The sequence below is a fragment of the Mixophyes fleayi genome, chromosome 1 (assembly GCF_038048845.1).
Source record: "Mixophyes fleayi isolate aMixFle1 chromosome 1, aMixFle1.hap1, whole genome shotgun sequence".
In the NCBI taxonomy this organism is placed as follows: domain Eukaryota; kingdom Metazoa; phylum Chordata; class Amphibia; order Anura; family Limnodynastidae; genus Mixophyes; species Mixophyes fleayi.
This window is the reverse complement of record NC_134402.1, coordinates 214,025,878-214,046,504: the sequence shown is the minus strand read 5'-3', so window position 1 is coordinate 214,046,504 and position 20,627 is coordinate 214,025,878. Positions and strand designations below refer to the sequence as shown.

General features: G+C 42.2%; 1 protein-coding gene and 1 long non-coding RNA gene across 3 annotated transcripts in view; one reads left to right on the top strand and one right to left on the bottom strand.

Moving 5' to 3' along the window:
• The window catches only part of LOC142149706 (uncharacterized), a 716,201-nt gene that overhangs the window by 383,983 nt on the left and 311,591 nt on the right, over positions 1-20,627 (top strand). The window lies entirely within an intron of this gene.
• Positions 1-20,627, bottom strand: part of LOC142107142 (tetraspanin-3-like) — a 67,176-nt gene that overhangs the window by 37,225 nt on the left and 9,324 nt on the right. Inside the window, exons 1-3 of one of the 2 annotated variants that reach the window (XM_075190337.1) lie at positions 16,200-16,750; positions 15,832-15,940; positions 4,984-5,058 (exon numbers count right to left, since the gene is read on the bottom strand). In XM_075190337.1, the coding sequence (XP_075046438.1) occupies positions 4,984-5,058; positions 15,832-15,940; positions 16,200-16,225 (210 nt within the window). In that variant the 5' untranslated portion in view covers positions 16,226-16,750. Of the gene's footprint in view, positions 1-4,983; positions 5,059-15,831; positions 15,941-16,199; positions 16,751-19,835; positions 20,028-20,627 lie in introns of those variants that run through there. The other variant, XM_075190328.1, reaches the window with a different exon arrangement.

Below are 20,627 nucleotides of genomic sequence, written 5' to 3'. Positions count from 1 at the left end.
TCCATGCTATGCCATTTGAAAAGAGTTCATGAAAAGCTCTTGGGAAAGTCAGAAACTTATGCTAAAAAAATAACAACAAGCAGTCCAGCATCAGCTACCTCCCTTCTCTCATCTAGATCCCAGCACCTGCAATCTATACCCCCTACACCTTCATCATCAATATCCTCACAAGTGATCAGCGTTAGTCCTGTATCCAAGTTGCTAATGCGAGATGACTCCACCCCTATCCAGGGTGTCGAAGTCGTATAATTGGATGAACGAAAGTATATTGGTTAATATTGTTTTGCCTTGCGACTGCGATCAGTAACGTGGCATACTGCGATCGCACAGTAAAATACGCACGCACAGTCGCACTACAACATTTAGTTATTTATATATATTTCATATTTATATTGATTCAATTCCACAGTGATTTATGAGCAGATAGTATTTAGTTTATTATTAGTTTATATATTATGATTATATATACACTTTAGTGTTATTTAAGGTTCAGGTTGCCGAAGAGATCGCACATTGCATACTCTAGTTAGTGATGTTAGGGAATAAATACTTAAAGTGATACTGACTATAAAATGCTAATAGACTAGTTGAAACTGGAGTCTTGGTGGGAAAAGTCAGAGCACACCCCTGGAGAGATGACCCCCACCTTTGGATATTTTGGTTTGAACTGGCCTATGACCTGCAGCACTCTGGACCTTCCTGATACCTGGACCAATAGAAGCAAGCCACACCATCTGCATTGTTCTCACTGTAACACTGAGTGTATATAATAACAGTTCTCACTGGCACTGGCCTCAGTCTACTCTGACCACAGTATTCTGGAGCGAAATTCTGTTCGCTGTATGTATTTATCTTTTGGTATTGGCTGTACTGTATTATAATCATGTATTGAATTGTTACATTTTGCATCTGCTAAAATAAATTACTTTGTGCTTTGGAAACACAATACAATCGTTTATGCAATGCTTATTTGAAAACGATAGAATTATTTTAATAATTTGGGGGCTCTTAGCGGTGAGGTTACGTTATCGGATGGTATGCAACGCTTATGGATTTTGGTTCCTCAACAAAGGGTGGATTGATGCGTCACATACGGGAAAGAACGCACTATGTTCAAAACCTGCTGTTCACTCTGTGTTGCGAAACCGAATGTCCATTGTTGCATAATCTGAAGGAACGCTAACTTGAATCTAGTGGCAAGAAAGAAAAATGTTTCTTTTTATTGTCAGTTTACGTTTTAAAGGTATTGCATTGCATAGCGTCTGTGTACTTCCTGCTTAGCGTATATGAACTTCCGGTATTTTTGTCACGTTTTTAAACAGTCGTGTTCATAGTCTGTTATATATGCATAGTATAATCACTTGTTAAAGCCTCTGAAAATATATTACTATTGTTTGGGAAATGTATTTTCTGTACAGAAAACAAAAGATTATGTGTGTGTATATGTGAATGTTATGCATAAAAGACAAAAGTATATTGGTAATGGAATATAGGTTTTTTGCACGCGCGCCCAATACTAATCACGACGTTTACTGATAACTAGCAAGTCTGCATCCTGTCCGCACAACAGCAGTTCCCAATGGGAAGGCGGACAGAGATGGTGTAGTTATCCTTGAGCGGTGCGATTTGACCGCATAGTAAGGCCGTGATTGAGTATTGGGAGAGCAGCACTGAACTGTTGAAAAGAGATAGCGCTATGGTTCAGGTGTGTCTGACGGGGCACGGTAAAAAGGTGACCTGACAACAAAGGTTCTGTTCTAAGGGTGAGCAGGATATAAAGAGACCATTGTGTGAAGTGGTGTTCTGCTCTAACAAAAGAGCAGGGGAAAAAAGAGACACACACAGAGTATACATGGCAGGTATACTCGAAGCGACCACAACAGGTTTTCGCGGCATTCCCAATAGTAATCGCAAAGCTTACGGATAGTTAGTATCTGTAAGCGGTGCGATCGGACCTCATGGTTGATTTTGTGCAGCCGTGATTGTGACTTGGGAGATGTGGGAGGAAATACGCTGCAACCACTGATATTCTTGATTGATATCGGTTGCTAACAGTGGTAAAGTACTCAAATTAGGAAAAGTAGGGTATTGCGAAGTTGGTACTTGTCTGATACTAGTTGTGTTAGAAGGTGGGTGGCGTAGCCTGATTAAATCGTCCACGGTTGATCTCTAGTAGGCTCTGTTTGAAACGAGAACAGTTAGAAAGGCCCTTTTTGTGTAGTGTTGAGAAATAGGTTGTTTTCACAATGGCTGCGAAGCAAATGCTAGAGATAGTTGATGTTGTGCTGCCTAATGAATGGCTGGTTGGTTCGGCAAAGTATGTTATGCATAATAAATATGGTGCGTATGCAACAGCATACTGCGACAAATGGGTCAAGATGACCCGGGAGTGTTTGAGTCAAAATTACCTATGTTTGGGAAAGGTTTCAGAGGTGTTAAATAATGTTAGAGATAAAGTACGGTTGATTAAATCAACAAGAACGAGAATTGAACATGATTACTGTTTAAAATTGTGGCAACAAGAAGGGTACACGTGGCAAGGGAGCGCGTGCTCAGAGGAAGTAGGCGTGGCGCAAAGCACGCGCACAACGGAAGTGAGCGTTGCAAAGCGTGGAGAACTGAGCGCATGCACGCCCTTGCCGCAAAATGCGGTTGGGGTGGTAGGTACAGCCAATACCAGCATGAGCTATGACACAGTAGAATGTTCCTGGAGACTTTGTAATAATAGGGCTGTCAGTGTTCTTCAATTTTTGTTTCAGCAATGAACCCAGCCACCTCTCCTGTTTCTGAGTGAGCTATGGTACAGTGAAATGTAACTGCAGATTTAGACCAAGCCAGCCAGCCCTATAATTTCTATGTCAGCAATGACAATTAGCAATGGAGCTCTCCTGAATGTCACTGTAGACTTTGAAAAACACTGCTACCCCCTCCTCTTTCTATTCTACCTATGTTGCTTCCCAACTGCTCTATAGACTGTGCTACCCCTTCTATGTCCCTCTGTGAAGTGGCGCTGGATCGCCGTGGAGGGTGGTACTTCTAGAATCCAAAACTCCCGAGATCCGGTGACCTAACAATGACGTTTTGCCTCATTTTCAATTCCGAAAAAGCGTTAAAGTAGCTGGCTCGGTACGCAGATATGCTAAGTTCGGGTAAGTTCGTTTCTCGGGGAATTCAGTGTGCATGCAGAACTAAAGCTCCTCCTCCTTGTTCTCCAGGCTGCTGGGACAGTGTGTGATGTCACACACTGTCCGGGCACTGGGAGCTGCTGACACAGCTTGCTCCCTCCCCCTTAACATTCCCCCCCCTAAAAAAAATTGCAGGTGGGTGCACGCTACCTGTTGTGTTTTGGTTCTTTTATAATCACTTTAATACTTTTTTTTTTTTTTTTACAAGTCTGTGTAAAGCCAAGGCTCCAGTAATATGTTCCCCGCCCCTCCCCCCCCCCTCTCGGCGCCCCTGCATACATCTCAAACCTCATATCAAAATATTCTCCCTGTCAGATCTATCTCTGACCTGCGCCTTGTCTTGTCTCTGATAACCACCTTTCACTCACGCCTACAGGACTTCTCTCGTGCTACTTCCCACTTATGGAATTCCCTACCATGCCCAATCAGACTTTCCAAAAGCCTTCAAATCTTTAAACATTCTCCAAAATCCCACGTCTTTTTTAAAGCTCATCCCTGATGATACCATTCACACTAATACACTCACAATTGTCACAATCTCCACTCTAAGCCACACCCGCTCCTTTTATTTCAGTTGTGCCCTCTTCCATTTAGAATGTAAGCTCTGTAATGAGCAGGTTCCTCTAACCTTCATGTCTGCATTTATTTTGTTTGTCTTTTATATCCTTATCAAAATATATATCTCCTTATTTTATGTATGTTCTTGTTTTCCCTACTGTACGGCTCTACGGAGCACTGTGGCGCCTTACAAATCTACGATAATCATTATATGAAGAAAAATTAAGCTGTGTCAATTCTTTCTAGCTAAAATAGTTGTGTGAAATTTTGATTAACACCACCAACTTGTGCATAATATATATTTAGGTTTAAAGTAAAAGAGTATAGTTACCCATTGTATGTGAAGATTTTTTATTTTTTTTTGGGGGGGGGGGGGGGTGTTTGCACTACCAACCTTCATCTGCAACTGTTTTAAAACATAGGTAGCTCCATGGTTGAATTTCTGGGAGAATATGCAGGGTTGATAAATCAGCAATATTTTATGGAGGAACCCAAAGACCATTAAATGTTACGATTTTATAGGTAGTTCTGACATGCTCAGTTACCCTTCATATGTAAAACTTCGCCCCTATGATTAGCTGCATCCAGGGCCGGATTAAGAAAATGGAGGCCCCGGGCTAAGGGTATTGAGAGTCCCCCCCCCCCCCATGAGCCCCCCTCTATTTGAGCTTACCTCCTTCCGTTCTTCTGTCACTCCCTGTAGTGCTCCTGCAGCACACAGTAATCTCCTTACTGAGGAGATCTTGCGAGAGTGAGACTATGACTCACAGTCTCACTCTCACAAGATCTACTCAGTAAGGAGATTACTGCGCACCACGGAAGCACTACAGTGACAGCAGGCAGCTAACAGCATAACATTTGCTATTAGCTGCCTGCCATTCTCCAGCGAACAGTCAGAGTCCCTGCCCCGATGAATTCCAGGAGGCCCCCCAGATGCCTGAGGCCCCTGGGCTCTAGCCCAGTTAGACCTCGGGTTAATCCGACCCTGGCTACATCATCACTACTTACTTGATAATGATCTATTAGCTAGGTATCAAAATAGACAAATGAGTCAATGCAGCAAGTGATCTCAACAAGTGACCCCTAGCTGTTGAGCAGACTCTTGTAAACACAAAGCAAGCCTGCATAGTCAACTATTCCAAACAGTGAAAAGTTGACATTTTATGTTGTAACAATGATTACAATATATTACCATACAGTAATAGAAAATGGCTATACTTTATATGAATGCTGTACTTACCCTGTTTATATACACATATGCCAATACCAATCCAGTGCTCAATAAGCAAAGTAAGACCACAATGAAGTACATGAACTGAAAGACAAAATTTACTAAAAATCATGCATATCAAACTTACCAAATTTATAACATTATTGAATAGAAGCACATAATATGGTTATCCACATAAAAAAAAATGTCATAGAATATTACAGTCCTCATTAAATCATGTGCATAGTGCTCTATTTAGCCATAGAAAATTTTTAAGAAATAATGTGTGTTCTTAAACAGTGTGGCTGGAGTACTTAAAATTAAATAACTTAAATAATTGTATAAATTTATTTAAATTAATAGCACAGGGCACCAATTTATGTAATTGCAAATGTACTGGTTTTTTTTATATTGTGTTGTTTTTTTTTCGGTAGAGGAAATGTATTTATTTCAGTGCCATTGGAGGAAATTGGATTTGTGTAACTTTTCTAAAAGGAAACCTACATACTAATTAATTATTTTCATGTGAAGTGACTAACACCTCTTTTTAGCCTGAAAGCACAGCAGGGCTGTCTAGGCTGCAGCATAGAGTGAAAGGCTTTGGGGGGTGGGGGGGTCAAAAGATTGTAATAAAAAGAATTATAATAAAGTAAATTTTAATATATAGAATAGTTGTTCTCCAAAGTAAAAATAAAACATGGAAAATAAAAAAAATGTAGCAAGGTTTTAATCTGGATGAATTCCTGTGGTAAAGGCTGACGACAATGAGTCATTATCAGGTGTAGGATAGGCGATGATGGCCCCCTCCCCTTTCCACCCTCAGTAGTGCTTGTTCACACCTTTATTGCACTATTAGTTCTGATTTCAAGTTAATTAAAAGAGTGAACAATTGCTGTGACTTATTTAAAAAAATTTAGTGGATCAGAGTTTTGAGAACGTGTGAACGTAAAAACAAGTGTAGGGGTGTGAAGGAAGCTGGATTTTAAATTAAAGAAGAGTTCATTTTTACATTTAGTTTGTCGTGAAAGGCGAGATGGTGGCCTAGGCTGTCTGAGCAATTTTTCCTACTGGTGTTCTCAGACACCAGACACTCATCAACTGTGTGCCAACTGTGGAACAGCTTACTTCTAACTGTTTGTTGTATCTACAGCAGCACCTCTTTACTGGTGACTGTCTTGTTCCTCCCGACTGCTTACTTTCAATCATTGGGTAGCAACAGAACATTCGACACAGGATAGCCGTGAAAAGGTATTAAAATGTATCTCTTATGTGTAGGTCACAGGATAAAACAGGCAATAGGCGTCAGGCAAGATCTTGCAGCAGAATGGTGGTTATTTGTTCAAAAGTCCTTACAAGAGCCGTTACCCACCCCTCTGATGTAGGGATAATCACCTCAGAAGTATAAAGATGGCATACCCATTACATTGGGCTCTACTGCCTTTATATTAGAGATGTTCACTGACCCCCGTGTTTTGGTGTTGTTTTTGGCAACACTGCCCTCACGTGTTTTGTATCAGTATATTTTTAGAAAAATTACTAATTATTTTGGTTCCTACATTATTATTAACTTCAATAACACTAATTTCAAGTCATTTGCAGTCAATTTTGACCACCTCACAGGTAACAATATTATTTTCATACACTTTCAAACAAAGACTGTAGAAAGCTGACTGGATGCTAAGCGACAGAGCAATGACACAAACACACAGCAGTTCATAGCGCATCTAGGAAACATTCCCACACAGCAGTGGCAGAAAAAAAAAAGTGGTGCAAGATGGAATTGTATTTGGGCCCTTCCACCCACCCTTATGTAAGATATGAAAAGGACATGTACAGTTTAACAAACCAAGCGCTCCAGTGAAAAGGAGTGCCACTTTTGTGGCTGAAGTGCTTTGTTTGTTGGGGCCCCCACAAAACAAGCTACCAATAGCTTAGCTGCCTTAAGCCCAACCGTGCTGTCAATTAACTCGACATTATTAAACCATGTCTGCTCATGCTGCATCTTTAATCGCCTTCTCCTCTTTGGATACCTCCCTCTCATGCCTGAAGATCTGCCAAACTTATGTAGACACAGGAATGGATATCACAACTGGAGTGGCATTAGATCTGCTTCAGACAGACTGTGGCACAGAACATGTGGTCAACATGGAATACGTCATGTTGGAATAAGTTGCATTGAACAGAGATTTAAACCAGTATACAGATGCAGTTGAGGAGACCATACTTAAGTTAAAACTTGACCCACCAGATGAGATCCAGGATTTAAGAGAGCTTGTATATGAGAGATACACTGTGCTTCAGTAGAATAATACAGAGGAGGCCCTGAGGCAGGACGATAAATATGTCCAGTTTAAAGAACAGCTAATAGACCAGAGAAAACAAATGGATGGGTCACCGGCCCTTGCAGAGTAAGCTTTGGAAGATGAAGATGAGGAGATCGCTGTTATCCAGAGCACTCTTATAACACAGTTGGAGATGGTGAGCTCAGTAAAAAAGTAGGTGGTCACACATACGAAAGAAGCAATTGAAAGGATGATTGAAAACAAATTTCAGAAGGGTAAATCCGCCAGGTGTCCAAAAATTGGCTGTGATCACGCTGACATGAGTTTATCGGATCTTGTTCCAGACGATGCACTAAAAAGAGCCATTGACATTCACAGCAAAAAGCAAGGTCATCACTGAGCTTTGAACAATGCTATTGAAGACTGGAGAGTGATAAGAACACTGCCAGCCCTCCTATTTTTGTTTTAGCTATGACGCTGCCCAACTACACTGGAGACTGCCAACAACCCTGCTACCCGTTCTGTGTGTCTGTGAAATGGTGCCAGATCTTTGTGGAGGGCGGTATTAATAGAATCCAAAACTCGCGAGATCCGATGACGCAACAATGTTTTGCCTCGTTGTCAGTTCCATCGGCTATGTTCAGTTTTCGGAAAACCGAGCATCTCTACTTTATATACATATTTTTAATACCAGTTCACAGGAAGTAAGTCAGCCCTCTGCCACATTAATCAACCCTGGCACCACAAAGTCTGTACTGGGTTATCATATTAAATCATCAGTGGGCAGCACAGTAATCAATGCATTTTCTTAAATTGAATGTTAATATGATTTTACAGCTATCAGATATCCCAAATCACACTCTCTCATTGTGTAATTAGAGAGATGGGAAATTCCATAAACACATTGGATATGCAGGATACAAAAAAGATGACCCACTGTTGTGCCTTCAAGCTAGAGGATGTGTGTGTTCGTTCACTCTCAGGCTAATTTCCGGTCTTCAAAAGAGGTTACAGACATAAGCTGCCTCCACAATGGCATACTACTATATTTCCAGAGGAAGTCTGATACACAGTCAGACTCTCCTTGCAACCGATACAGAATCTGAGTAAGATGACTTTGCACAATTATCCACAGAGGATTTCCTATCTCTTATCAAGGAGATGACAGAAGCAGCCTTCTATCCACTCCTACCCGCCCCCCCCACCCACCCAGCATCAAAACTGGTTTCCTTCCAGGAAAGAACTGATCAGTTGGAACAGAAAATTAAATAAGTAGCCTACTATCAACACAGAGTGGAGGCAGACATATTCGAGATCCACCAGGACATCACTTACAGCCAAGAAATGTAAGAAGACTTGGATAAATCTAGCGAAGTATAAAAATTTAAGGATAAAAAGGAATTCTGAAAAAAATAGAACCCTCTAGTGTTAAGGCATACAATAAGAAACTTTACAACCGACATGCAACACTAGGTCCAATAGTACAAACTATACTTATATAGGTAACTGATCTTATTCAATGGAGATTGAGTTGATTTTACATTTGACTTGATTTTACTTCCAGCAATAAGCTACATCTGCCACAGCCTATTTCTACATTACTTGTCTATCTATATGGAACACTACAAAGAGGCAATGCTTTAAAATCCCCTAACTTTTTCCTTTTATCACAATGTTTAACAAATTGCTTTTCTTAGTCTCATTTCACGGCATGATCTTTAGGACTGTGTCATCTTTCACCCCTCCACCAACAAACACACTTGTTCATATTGCACCTGCATTACTCCACTCACCTCTAGTTAACACCCATGAACTGTTGTCCTATTTATTATCTCCACCTGTCACCAGAAAATAAAAAGTCACACATCTTACAATCCCCTTGCCTATCTTTCTCTCACTCTGCTTCTATTAGCTGGTGATATATCACCTAATCCAGGTCCCCCACACTCCTCACACACACATACATCAGAGCACTACCGCTCTATAGCAAACCTCAAACACATCACCTGTCTCCCCTCTCTTCCAAAGTCCTTTAAATGTGCCCTTTGGAATGAACGCTCTGTTTGTAACAAACTTACCTCCATTCATGATCTCTTCCTCTCAAAAAACCTCAACCTTCTGGTAATAACAGAAACATGGCTCGTGCAATCAGACACCTGCAGCACTTTCACATGGTGGCCTCCATCTCACCCACACCTCCAGACCTGAAGGCAGACAAGGAGGTGGGGTTGGACTACTTCTCTCCCCACAGTGCACGTTCACAGTTCTACCAAATGTCCCATCACTCACGTTCACATCTTTTGAAATACATGCTATTCGCATTTTTAATCCTCTCTCTACGTGTTGCGGTGATCTATCATCCCCCTGGAGCACACCAACAATTTATTGAGGATTTCTCTGCATGGCTCCCTCACTTCTTATCTTCAGACATCCCCACCATCATCATGGGTGACTTCAACATCCCCATTGATAACCCACCTTCCAAAGCTGCTTCCAAATTACTCTCTCTAACATCCTCACTTGACCTCTCCCAGTGGATTGAATAATCTACTCATAAGGATGGCCATTGCCTTGACCTTGTTTTCTCTAGACTATGCTCAGTTTCTAATTTTATTAACACACCCTTCCCCCTCTCGGATCATCACCTTATCAGCTACACTCTCACCCCCACTGCTCTAACCTCTCTATTGTCTAACTCTACCAAGCCTCCTCATACTCGCAGAAATCTGAATTCTATTAATCTTCAACAATTTTCCACCTCTCTCCAACACCTTCTCTCCCCTATCTCTACATTCTCATCCCCTGAGATGGCAATACCTCATTTTCACCTAACCTTAGCAACGGCCCTTGATCAAGTGGCTCCAGCGACACTACATACTACACGTCGACTTCGATGTCAACCGTGGCACACCAAAGAAACACGAAATCTTCAAAAACTGTCCCGTAAATCAGAACGTCACTGGCGTAAATCTCGAAGCTCTAATGACTTCTTCACATATACTTCTGTCTACCGCTCCTATCGAAATGCTCTGGACACTGCAAAACAAACATACTTCCAATCTCTTATCTATGCTCATGCTTCTAACCCCAAACGCCTTTTCAATACATTTAATCATCTTCTCAATTCTCCCACCCCGAACCCTTCATTTACTATCAGTGCTCAGGATCTTGCTTCCTACTTCAAGGACAAGATTGATAAGATTAGACTAGAAATGGTATGCTCTTCCTCGACAAGCAATCGGCTCAATTCCTTCCCACACCCTCTCTTCATTTGAAAGGGCCGGATTAAGGGATTGGAGGCCCCTGGGCTAAGGGGGCCTCCATTCCCCCGTGAGGGCCCCCCCGTCATCCAAGCTGCCCCCCCCCGGTGAGCCGAGCCGCCCCCAAGGCGCTTACCTCCTTCTCCTGCCATTGCAGTCCTTCCCAGTCGCGCTGTAAGCTCTTTACTGAAGAGATCTCGTGAGAGTGAGACTCACGAGATCTCCTCAGTAAGGAGACTACAGCGCACCGGGGGAAGGACAGCAGGGAAAGTGTTCAGCGGCATTGATCGGGCCGGGGGCGCTCCCACCCCCGACCGATCAATAATGCTGCTGAGCACTTTCAAGGGCCCCCTGGATGCCCGAGGCCCCTGGGCTGTAGCCCAGTTAGCCCTAGGGTTAATCCGGCTCTGTCATTTGACCCCACAAATGAAGAGGAGATTTCTACTCTCTTCTTATCTTCCTACTCTACCTCCTGTCCTCTTGATCCTATTCCCTTGCAAATTGGTAGATCCCTGTCTCCTGTACTCATTTCACCTCTAACTCAAATCTGTAATCTCTCACTCTCTACTGGCATCTTTCTATCACTATACAAGCATGCAGTGATTACTCCTATTCTAAAAAAAACCCAAAACTCCGACCCAAACTCTCTCTCAAATTACCGTCCCATCTCTCAGCTCCCTTGCCCCTTCAAGCTTCTAGAGAGACTTGCCTACACTCGCCTCACATGCTTTCTTTCCGCAAACAACCTGTTGGATCCTCTTCAGTCTGGCTTTCGTTCTCAACACTCCACAGAGACTGCGCTGACCAAGGTTGTCAATGATCTGATCACTGCTAAAACTGAACGCCATTACTCTCTCCTAATTCTCCTGGATCTCTCGGCTGCATTTGACACCGTTGACTACGCTCTTCTCCTACAAACGCTGCAATCCCTAGGTCTTCAAGACACTGTTCTATCCTGGTTCTCATCCTACCTCTCTAATCGCTCTTTCACTGTTAATTTCTCTGAAACCACCTCTTCTCCGCTTCCCCTATCAGTTGGAGTACCACAAGGCTCAGTGCTAGGTCCTCTGCTGTTCTCTATCTATACCGCTTCTCTTGGAAATCTAATAAGTTCCTTTGGCTTTCAGTATCATCTCTATGCGGATGATACCCAAATCTATCTATCCTCTCCTGATCTCTCGACATCTGTGTTGTCCAGTGTAACTGACTGTCTTTCTGCCATATCATCTTGGATGTCCTCTCGCCAACTCAAACTTAATCTTTCTAAAACAGAGTTAATAATATTCCCACCCGCCAACAAGAGCATACCTGACATTTCTATCTCTGTGGATAACATGACCATAAATCCCACCCCACAAGCTCACTGCCTAGGTGTAATCCTTGATTCACACCTATCCTTTGTTCCCCACATTGACTCTATATCTAAATCATGTTACATACATCTAAAGAACATTTCCAGAATCCGCACATATCTCACGCAAGACACTGCTAAAAGCTTAATTCATGCACTCATCTCCCGCATTGACTATTGCAATTCCCTCCTTACTGGTCTTCCCAAAAACAGACTCAAACCCCTACAATCTATTTTGCATGCTGCGGCAAGACTGATTTTCCTTGCAAATTGCTAGTCCTCTGTTGAATCACTCTGTATGTCTCTACACTGGCTACCTGTCTTCTACCGAATCCAATATAAAATACTTTTACTAACCTACAAGGCCATCAACAAAGCTGTACCAAAATACATCTCCTCTCTTGTCTCAAAATATCTCCCAACTCGGCAACTCCGTTCTGCAAAAGATCTGCGTCTCTCATCCACACTCATTACATCCTCCCATTCCCGGTTACAGGACTTTTTTCGGGCTGCACCCACTCTATGGAACTCTCTCCCTCGCACAATAAGACTCTCCTCTGGTCTACAAACTTTCAAGCGTTCTCTGAAAACCTACCTCTTCAGACAAGCTTATAATATTCTTCAATCACCCTCTTAACCTCACTACCTTTAGCCTGTTCCTGCCTGTTACACAATTTCACACAAGACAACTACCCCCTGACCAACATTGTTGTGTGACAGGATCATTTAGCTTATGAGTCACTTTTACCTTTGCAGTCTGGCTGGGCCAAGATGCAAAATGTATACTTAACCTCATGTGTCAATCTCCCATTGTCCCATAGATTGTAAGCTTGCGAGCAGGGCCTTCTCACCTCTTTGTCTGTTTTACCCAGTTTGTTTATTATGTTTGTCCCCAATTGTAAAGCGCTACAGAATATGTTGGCGCTATATAAATAAATGATGATGATGATGATGATGATGAGATGAACTTTTCCACAAGTAACTTATTGGATAAGCAGAATACTAAAAATAATAGTTCTAAAGCTCTAGCCTTTGATTTGAACAATTTATCAGATTGTAAGCTGACGAATAGGGCCCTCTTACCTTTCTACATTAATACCCATTCTTGTATTAAAAGCTATTTGTTCCCAATTGTAAAGCTTTGTAGACTATGCCAACACCATATAAATAAGTGATGTAAATAATAACATGTAGTAAAAATAGATTGTCATTATGATAGCATTCTAACTTGATCAACATATGGTATCTGCTTCTCTACCCCAGCGTACCCTAGAGCAGTGTTTCCCAACCCTAGTCCTCAAGTACCCCTAAAAGTGCAGGTTTCCCAGGTGACCCGTGATAGTTATACCACCTGTGGGTCTTTCAAAATGTGTCAGTCAGTAATGATTACACCTGTGCTCCAGCAAAGAGAGATGGACAACACGCACTGCCCTAGATTTCTAACCCGATTCCAATGCTCATATTTCCCCTTTCACAGGCTCCAGAAAAGTACAGCGCTGTAAAATCAAATACTCTCCATAATAAAAAAAATAAAATTATATATATATATATATATATATACACACACACACACACACACACACATACATACACACACACACATATGTACACACACACACACACACACACACACACACACACATCACAGATCACTTGAAAGTCTTATCCTGATCCAGTGCAATGCTCCCAGATTATAAGCAATGCATTTACTAATAAAACAAAACCACCCAAAATGACAATTCTTCATACCTTTTAAATAATCATCCTCAGGTATTGACAGCACTAGATGAACTGATAATAAATCCAAACAATGGTATCCCACTAAGGGGTTCAAAGCTTAACAAACATCGCCAATATTGCTATGAGAGCATCACAAGTTTAGTATACATGTAGTATTTTTTCCGGCAACCACTGTGAGATGCGCCGAGAGCAGGCCCGGCGCTCCCATTAGGCAAGGTTAGGCACTTGCCTAGGGCGCCGGGCTCTGGAGGGCGCCAGGAGGGCGCCACAGAATTGGAAATTAATTTTAAAACTGTGCGGCGACCGCTGACCATACCTGTCATGGCCGCCGCACAGCATTCAGATGCATGGAGAGGGGGGGGGGGGAAGAGGCTATTGATAACCACCGCCGCCTCTCTGCTCCGTCTCCTCCCCTCACTAGTGTCAGTGAGTGGAGGGGAGGAGATGGAGCAGAGAGGCGGCGGTGGTGAGACAAGGTAAGGAAAGAGGGGGAGGAGGGCGCCGATTTTTGCGGGGGGGGGGGGCGCCGATTTTGTAAAAATTCCTAGGGCGCCATGGACCCTAGCACCGGCCCTGGCCGAGAGGGGGGTGGGGGGGGGTTTATAATTACCGGGACCTGGGCATGCACTGTACAATATTCTATGAATCAATGACACAGCCCTAGTGAGTGGTATGTGATGAGAAATCCTACGGACCGCATAGGCTGCCTGCAACGCATCTCTAAGTAGTACCTAGATCCCTCTTCTGACAGGTCATGTGGCTGCAGCAGTCACATGGTATGCACATACTTGCCAACTCTCCCGACATGTCCGGGAGACTCCCGCATTTCGCGAGAGTGTCCCGGACTCCCGGGAGAGTGTGGCAATCTCCCTGATCTGCCCACTTCCTAGTGAAGTGGGTAGAAATCGGTTGAAACGCCACGATTCACCCGGAATCGCAGCATTTGGCATGGGGCCAAAATGACGAGATTTTTGGTGCCCCGCCCCCTGAACGCGCACGTCCCCGCCGTTATCTCCCGGAAGCCCAAACACAAATGTTGGCAAGTATGGGTATGCAGTGCAAGAGGCTGATGCTGCTGTTGGAAATCTTCCTGTTCCTGTGCTGTCACTGATGGAGAAAAAAGTAAGAAGAAGGAGTAATGCGATGGGAAACTCTCCAGATAATTCTGATGATATAATATAATAACCCAGCACAGACTGATCGTGATGAAAGGGGAAATTTCGAAAACTGAGATTGCAAATCTCTGTATGCAAGCGAAAGTTGTCAGACACGTAGGGTAGGTTGTGCAGAATAAAATGCAAGATTTGTGGGACTGACGAAAAGTTTGGAAGAATCAAACCCAGAAACCATCTTCGAAAACTGGCTACAATATTTATCAAAATTTCCTTGATTGAATGGAAGAATGAACCTATATAGTAACAATTTGTGAACACTGATAAGACCAGCACTGTGTATTTTACTTCTGTCTCAACTTTTGGAAGACATAGCAATTATCTTTTTCACAGGTCTTTTTATAAGGAAACATTACAGCGCCGGAGTGTTGTACCTTTTCATTTTTCCAGTTAATAAACAAATATAAACTCGTCTAGTGACCAGAATGTGTGTTAATGGGTAAGTCACTAGTACCTTTAGAGTGGTCAGGGGAACGTGACAAAGTTGCCCACTATCTCCCTGCCTATTAAACCTCTTGCTTGATTAGAGCACATTCAAACATATGAGGGCTGTCAGCGGGCGAGATTATGGATACCATTGCCTTCTATGCTGTGGACATGCAGCTCTTTTGGCAACTGCAGTTGGCTGATAATTTAGGATGTTTGTCAGGTCTCAGGATTAGCTGGATCCAGGTCCAGCAAAAAAAATTATATCTGGTTAGGCAAATACAACACAGGTTTTGCATAAGAGTTGCAGGTGTCCTGGGAAAGGTAAAAAAAACAAATACATGGGTGTATCACAGTTTCTTAGTGTAGGAAATATGTTAGGGTCAGTCACATTGTACACAAGCAGAAACAGGTGATGGGTAACTGCACAGTTTTAGGTACAGTAGAGTTAAAATGTAAGACACTGTGCAGGTGCAGCCAAAATGATGTGCTTCTGTACAAAGCAGGTTGCAGGAACAGGGTTGGTGTCACAAAGCACAATAAGAGGAAGATCAGTATAACAATAAAATGAGCAATTTCACCACATGTAGTTGAAGGGACAGGGCCTTTCAATGAGAGCTCTAGAGAAACTTGTAGGTTTCACTCACTTGAAATGTCGTTCTTGAAACTGCAGCAGTTCTGTGCTGTCTGCCAGCTAGTGCAGCGAGCAATACAACTATGGCTTTGAGGGGTATTGCCTGCAGGTCATCTATTCCACTTGGAAAATGTAAGAAATGAGGAAAAATATGAGCAGTCAGTCAGTTGTATTATAAGCAACATAAATGTTCTCTCATAGATGAGGTTTTGAGCACACAGTAGATGATAAGGCAATATGACAGGTGGCCACCAGATGGCAGAAGACCCACCTATGAAATAGACGTATACTGATAGATGTATTAATCTATGAAGAGAGTGGCTGAAGGGACAGATTTTAACATGGATAATCCAAGGTGGTCTCTTGTGCAGGGAGACTCACCACAGATGCCTATACTCAGAGAACATGGCAGGCTACAAGTCACATCGGCTGTATTCAAATTTATGTAGGCAGCTGGACCAGGTCTAGATAGCCAGGTAGACACCAACGCCAATCTGCTTGAATGTTCTGGTGGTCTCTAGGCCCCTCAAGGTCAGCATAGAGATTTGTGTCTCGGACTGTTTCCTAAGTGAAAGAGAGACGATTGCGGGTATGTGGGGTTTGCTTTAAGTCTTTGGCGAGATGGTGTGTCAGGAAGCCCTGCTGTAATCTCCTACTCTGACCAATAGCTGCACTGTAGGGGGTAGAAAATGCAGCCGCAGATCCAGGGGCTTTCTCAGGACTGAACAGGAGACGAGGAGCCACAGTAGGCAAGGGGAGTCCCTAGGACTGAGGAAGACACCGTGGTGCACCGGGTGGTAGACGGACAGAACTGACACATTCCGCTGATTAGCGCTAGTGTCTGGATGGTGGTCGGGTAGCCTGATCCATGAAACTCAGCTGCTGGAAGGGAGGATTTCAGTCTACTGCAGTCAAGAGTAAGACGTAGGTCTCAGTGGGGTTTTGGCCGCAAAGCGACTGCTCATGGGATCTGTATGTGCTCATGATGTGAGCCAGGCCATGCCCCCCAACCTAAAGATAATTTTTAAAACTAAAGCCTAAAAACTATTTTTATTTGAATAATCAAAAGAACAAAGAATACCTGGAATTAGTGTTAGGTAATTCAATGCAAGATATATGCAGGAGAGAAGTTGAAACAACCGTGAATTTATTTTTAATATGTTGAAAACATTCAGAGTAGCCGATGATCAGATACAGAGGAAACACAGCTTGCTACACATAAAGTCTCTAGTAATGGTAGTTTCAAACAGCTGCAGTAGTTAAAGATCTCTTTAGAGACACTGGCAGCCTGTACTTCAAACATTATAATTACAGTTCCTATAGTACTCACAGATAAAATGTTGGTAACTGAGGATATCCAATATTCCTGGTCACATGAAGGCAGCAAAAATCCAAGCGCAACCGACATGAGCCAAGAGCAGTATCAGCAGGCAGAGTGAGGTAGACATATTTATTTCCTAGCCAGCAGACAATTGTTTCATATAAGCAGTTCTACTCACAGAAGAATTCAAAGCACACTAGATGCCAAAGGGTTGGGTGCAGTATCCCGATGCTTGGGATACCGACAGCTAGTATTCCTACAAAAAAAAAAAAAAAAAATGATTTGTTAAATAACGACATGATGAAAATATACACTTACCTTGACAGCGATGGTGTGGATTTCCGAAGACTCTGTTATGCGACGCGTGGTAATTCTGAAGATGCTGCATACCGGTGCTGGGTTGTGAAGTCAGGTAAGGTTTGGAACCCTAACCATATAATTAACGTACCTCTTTAAATGGGTTAGGCGACGTCACAATCCAGCCCCGGCACGCAGCATCTTCAGAATTACCAGGCGTCATATAACAGAGTCTTCGCAAATTCAAGTCTTCAGAAATCCATGCCGTCGTTGTGAAGGCAATTGTATATTGTCAATCAGTTTTTTTTGCAGGAATAGTGGTTGTCGGTATCCCGAGCATCGATAACCGATTACCACCGATGCCAAAAAGTTGAGTTGGAGTATCAATGTTGTTTGCAGAGTCAGAGTTAAATCAAAAACTGGTAACTAAAGAATCTCAGAAAGCAGACAGTTCAGGAGTCCAAAGTAACTTTGATCACTTACAAAGATTGCACAGAACAGAAGGTGGTTTTATACTCATACTTAATATATAATTAACATATACTTAATAATGCAATTGATCATTTGCCCGACTGACGGTTGTTTACTAACACTGCTTAAAAGTGAAAAGAAGCAGTAGCACATTGGGCCTAATTAAAGTCCGGACGTGTGTCCATTTGCGTAGCGTATCTTGCATGATTCCAAACTGCGCATGCCAAGATATGGATGTTACGCCAATGAGTGCAATTGCAGGTAATTCATATCTACATGCATCTGACACTTATGACCCTTTATTACTAGAGAGGAGGAACGGGGGAGAGAAGGGGCAGACTAACTTAGCCCATGCATGTGTTAATGCAGGCGTGGCCAATTCAAGTCCTCTTTTTACCATAAATACACTTCTTTTTCAGCCATAACTTTTATACCTCTGACAGGGCAGCTGGCAATGCTGGATAACAGTGATGTTACGGCATAGTCTTGGATTTATGCTGCAGTTTCAAACCACTAAACACAGTATTTAGTAAATCTAGCCTTCTAGTTTGTTTATTAAATCCTAACTAGCAAAAGAGGGAGAGGATTGTATATGTGCCTATATTTATGAATATGAGAGACCCATGTTATGGCAGGCTCCATGAAAATAGAAGAGGACTGTGACAGGATGGACCACCTATGCCACCCTGTCTGTTGCTGCTGGGAACCAGCTGGGCTTACTTTGCCACTGTTCATTTTAGTTATGCAAAATGCGCCCTCTTGCCGCAGTAGGAGGGGCTTACAAATGCTGCCACCACTGGACTGCTTACCAGCATCCAGTACCGGGTTTCTTCTGAGTAACTGACACTGCGAGTGTACCTAGTTACTGGTGTACCGGGCCTGATACTCCTGACTGCTTACTATGGATCAGGGTTTCTGTGGATGGATCCCCCCTGGCCTATCACACTGACCAGAGCTGCAGGTCAGCAGGCATAGTGGTAGTGCCGGAAAAGCTGGATCCAAACCTCAGAAACAGCCTAATCTGTAGGTCACAGGATTTTCAGCATGGAAGACATTTTCAAGCAGATCTTTCAAACAAGTGATGTTTATTTGCAGTCACACTGATTGGAGGTACCAGTGCTCAGGTCAGATTAAATCAGAAGAACAACTTTTAATACAAAACAGTGCTGTTTTTAATCACATTTGAACACAGCCTCACTGGGTAAGACAGCCCCCTCGAGGTCAGAGCTATTTTTAGAATCAGTATGTAACCTGTTTACCAAAACATGGATTTACCTGCAATGCAAAGCTAACAATATTTACACTTATCTGTGATATCCTAAAACCTTGCTGTGATTTCCTGCATCTTATTTCAGAGGCAGGAAATCTACTAGCAAGGCAAAGGGTATTAAAAACATGAATACTTTCTTCAGACAGTCGCAGAATACACATTCCCAAAGAAAGATACAAACCCCAAACAAGCCATTTCCCCACATCACAATACACAAAAGACTTCCATCCACAAAGGCTTATTGTATCAGATATATACCTCCAGAAATAATGCATTTCCTCTAGGTTAAACAAGAAACAAATTTATTCTACTGGTCTGAGAAATAAAGATATTCCTTTTACCAAAAACACACACAATATCAAAAATAAATACATTTGCAATTATACAACTAAGCGCCCTGTGCCATTTCCTTTAAATAAATTTATACCATAAGTTACTTGTAAGTGATCCAGTCACATTGATGACCATTTCTAATTTCTATACATTATGCAGAAATTATAGGAATAAAATTAAAACAGGCCTAATTAGGAAAAAAGAAAACATTTAAAAAGACAAGATGATAAATTCTTTGTATGCTCCACTAACTTGTGTAAAGAGTAAAGAAAAAAAACCTTTTTGAGTTTTTATAAATAGTATAAAAAGTTTCTTTCGTACTCACTGTTCCTTGTTGGCAACGAGAACCTTTCTTTAAAATTTTGAACCCCAGCAAACCATTGACAATAAGAAAGACGGCTCCAGTTCCAGCAAAACCACTGGGAAATAGTATGTAGAAATCAAGGAAGAAAGGCTTGTAGTTCTTATACAGTATTATTATAAAGTATACAGCATACAGCAGGGCAACAGCAGAAACCTATCATATCAAAAGAAGAACACATGAATTGCAATTAGATCATCTCTATACTTGATCTACTTTTACTGAGTGAATGTAAAATGCCTTTTAATCTAGAATAAAGAAAAGCATATTACCCACTTGGTGAAGAGAGCCATGACATGATTTGTTTTGACAAGGCATTATCAAGTGAAAAATGTGGTTGAGTAACCTATAGCACCTAAGTTGGTTGTTATGACACTGCAAGGTGGGCAGGATGGGCATGCTTGGAGCTAAACAGCAGGTGAAGAGTCACAAGATTCCTACATTGGTGCCAAAGACATGTATACTTCAGATCTGCAAATATCCCAGTAGCCAATGCCTCATAACTGTTGATGCCAAACTTTTCTATTTTGGTATAATTTTTATTGATTTTTCAGTGGATGCACATTTTCCTTGGATTCTTAAAAATCCAAATCAGGTGCCATGTGGATGTGACTTCTGAGAGGTTTCAAGGTATAGCAGAGACACGATAAAACACAAGCAAGAATGAAGGATGGTTGTGAATGCATATACACAGATTTGGGGAATCAATTTGGACAGAGGAGGGACAAGTGTTTACAAACAAAATTGAAAGTATTA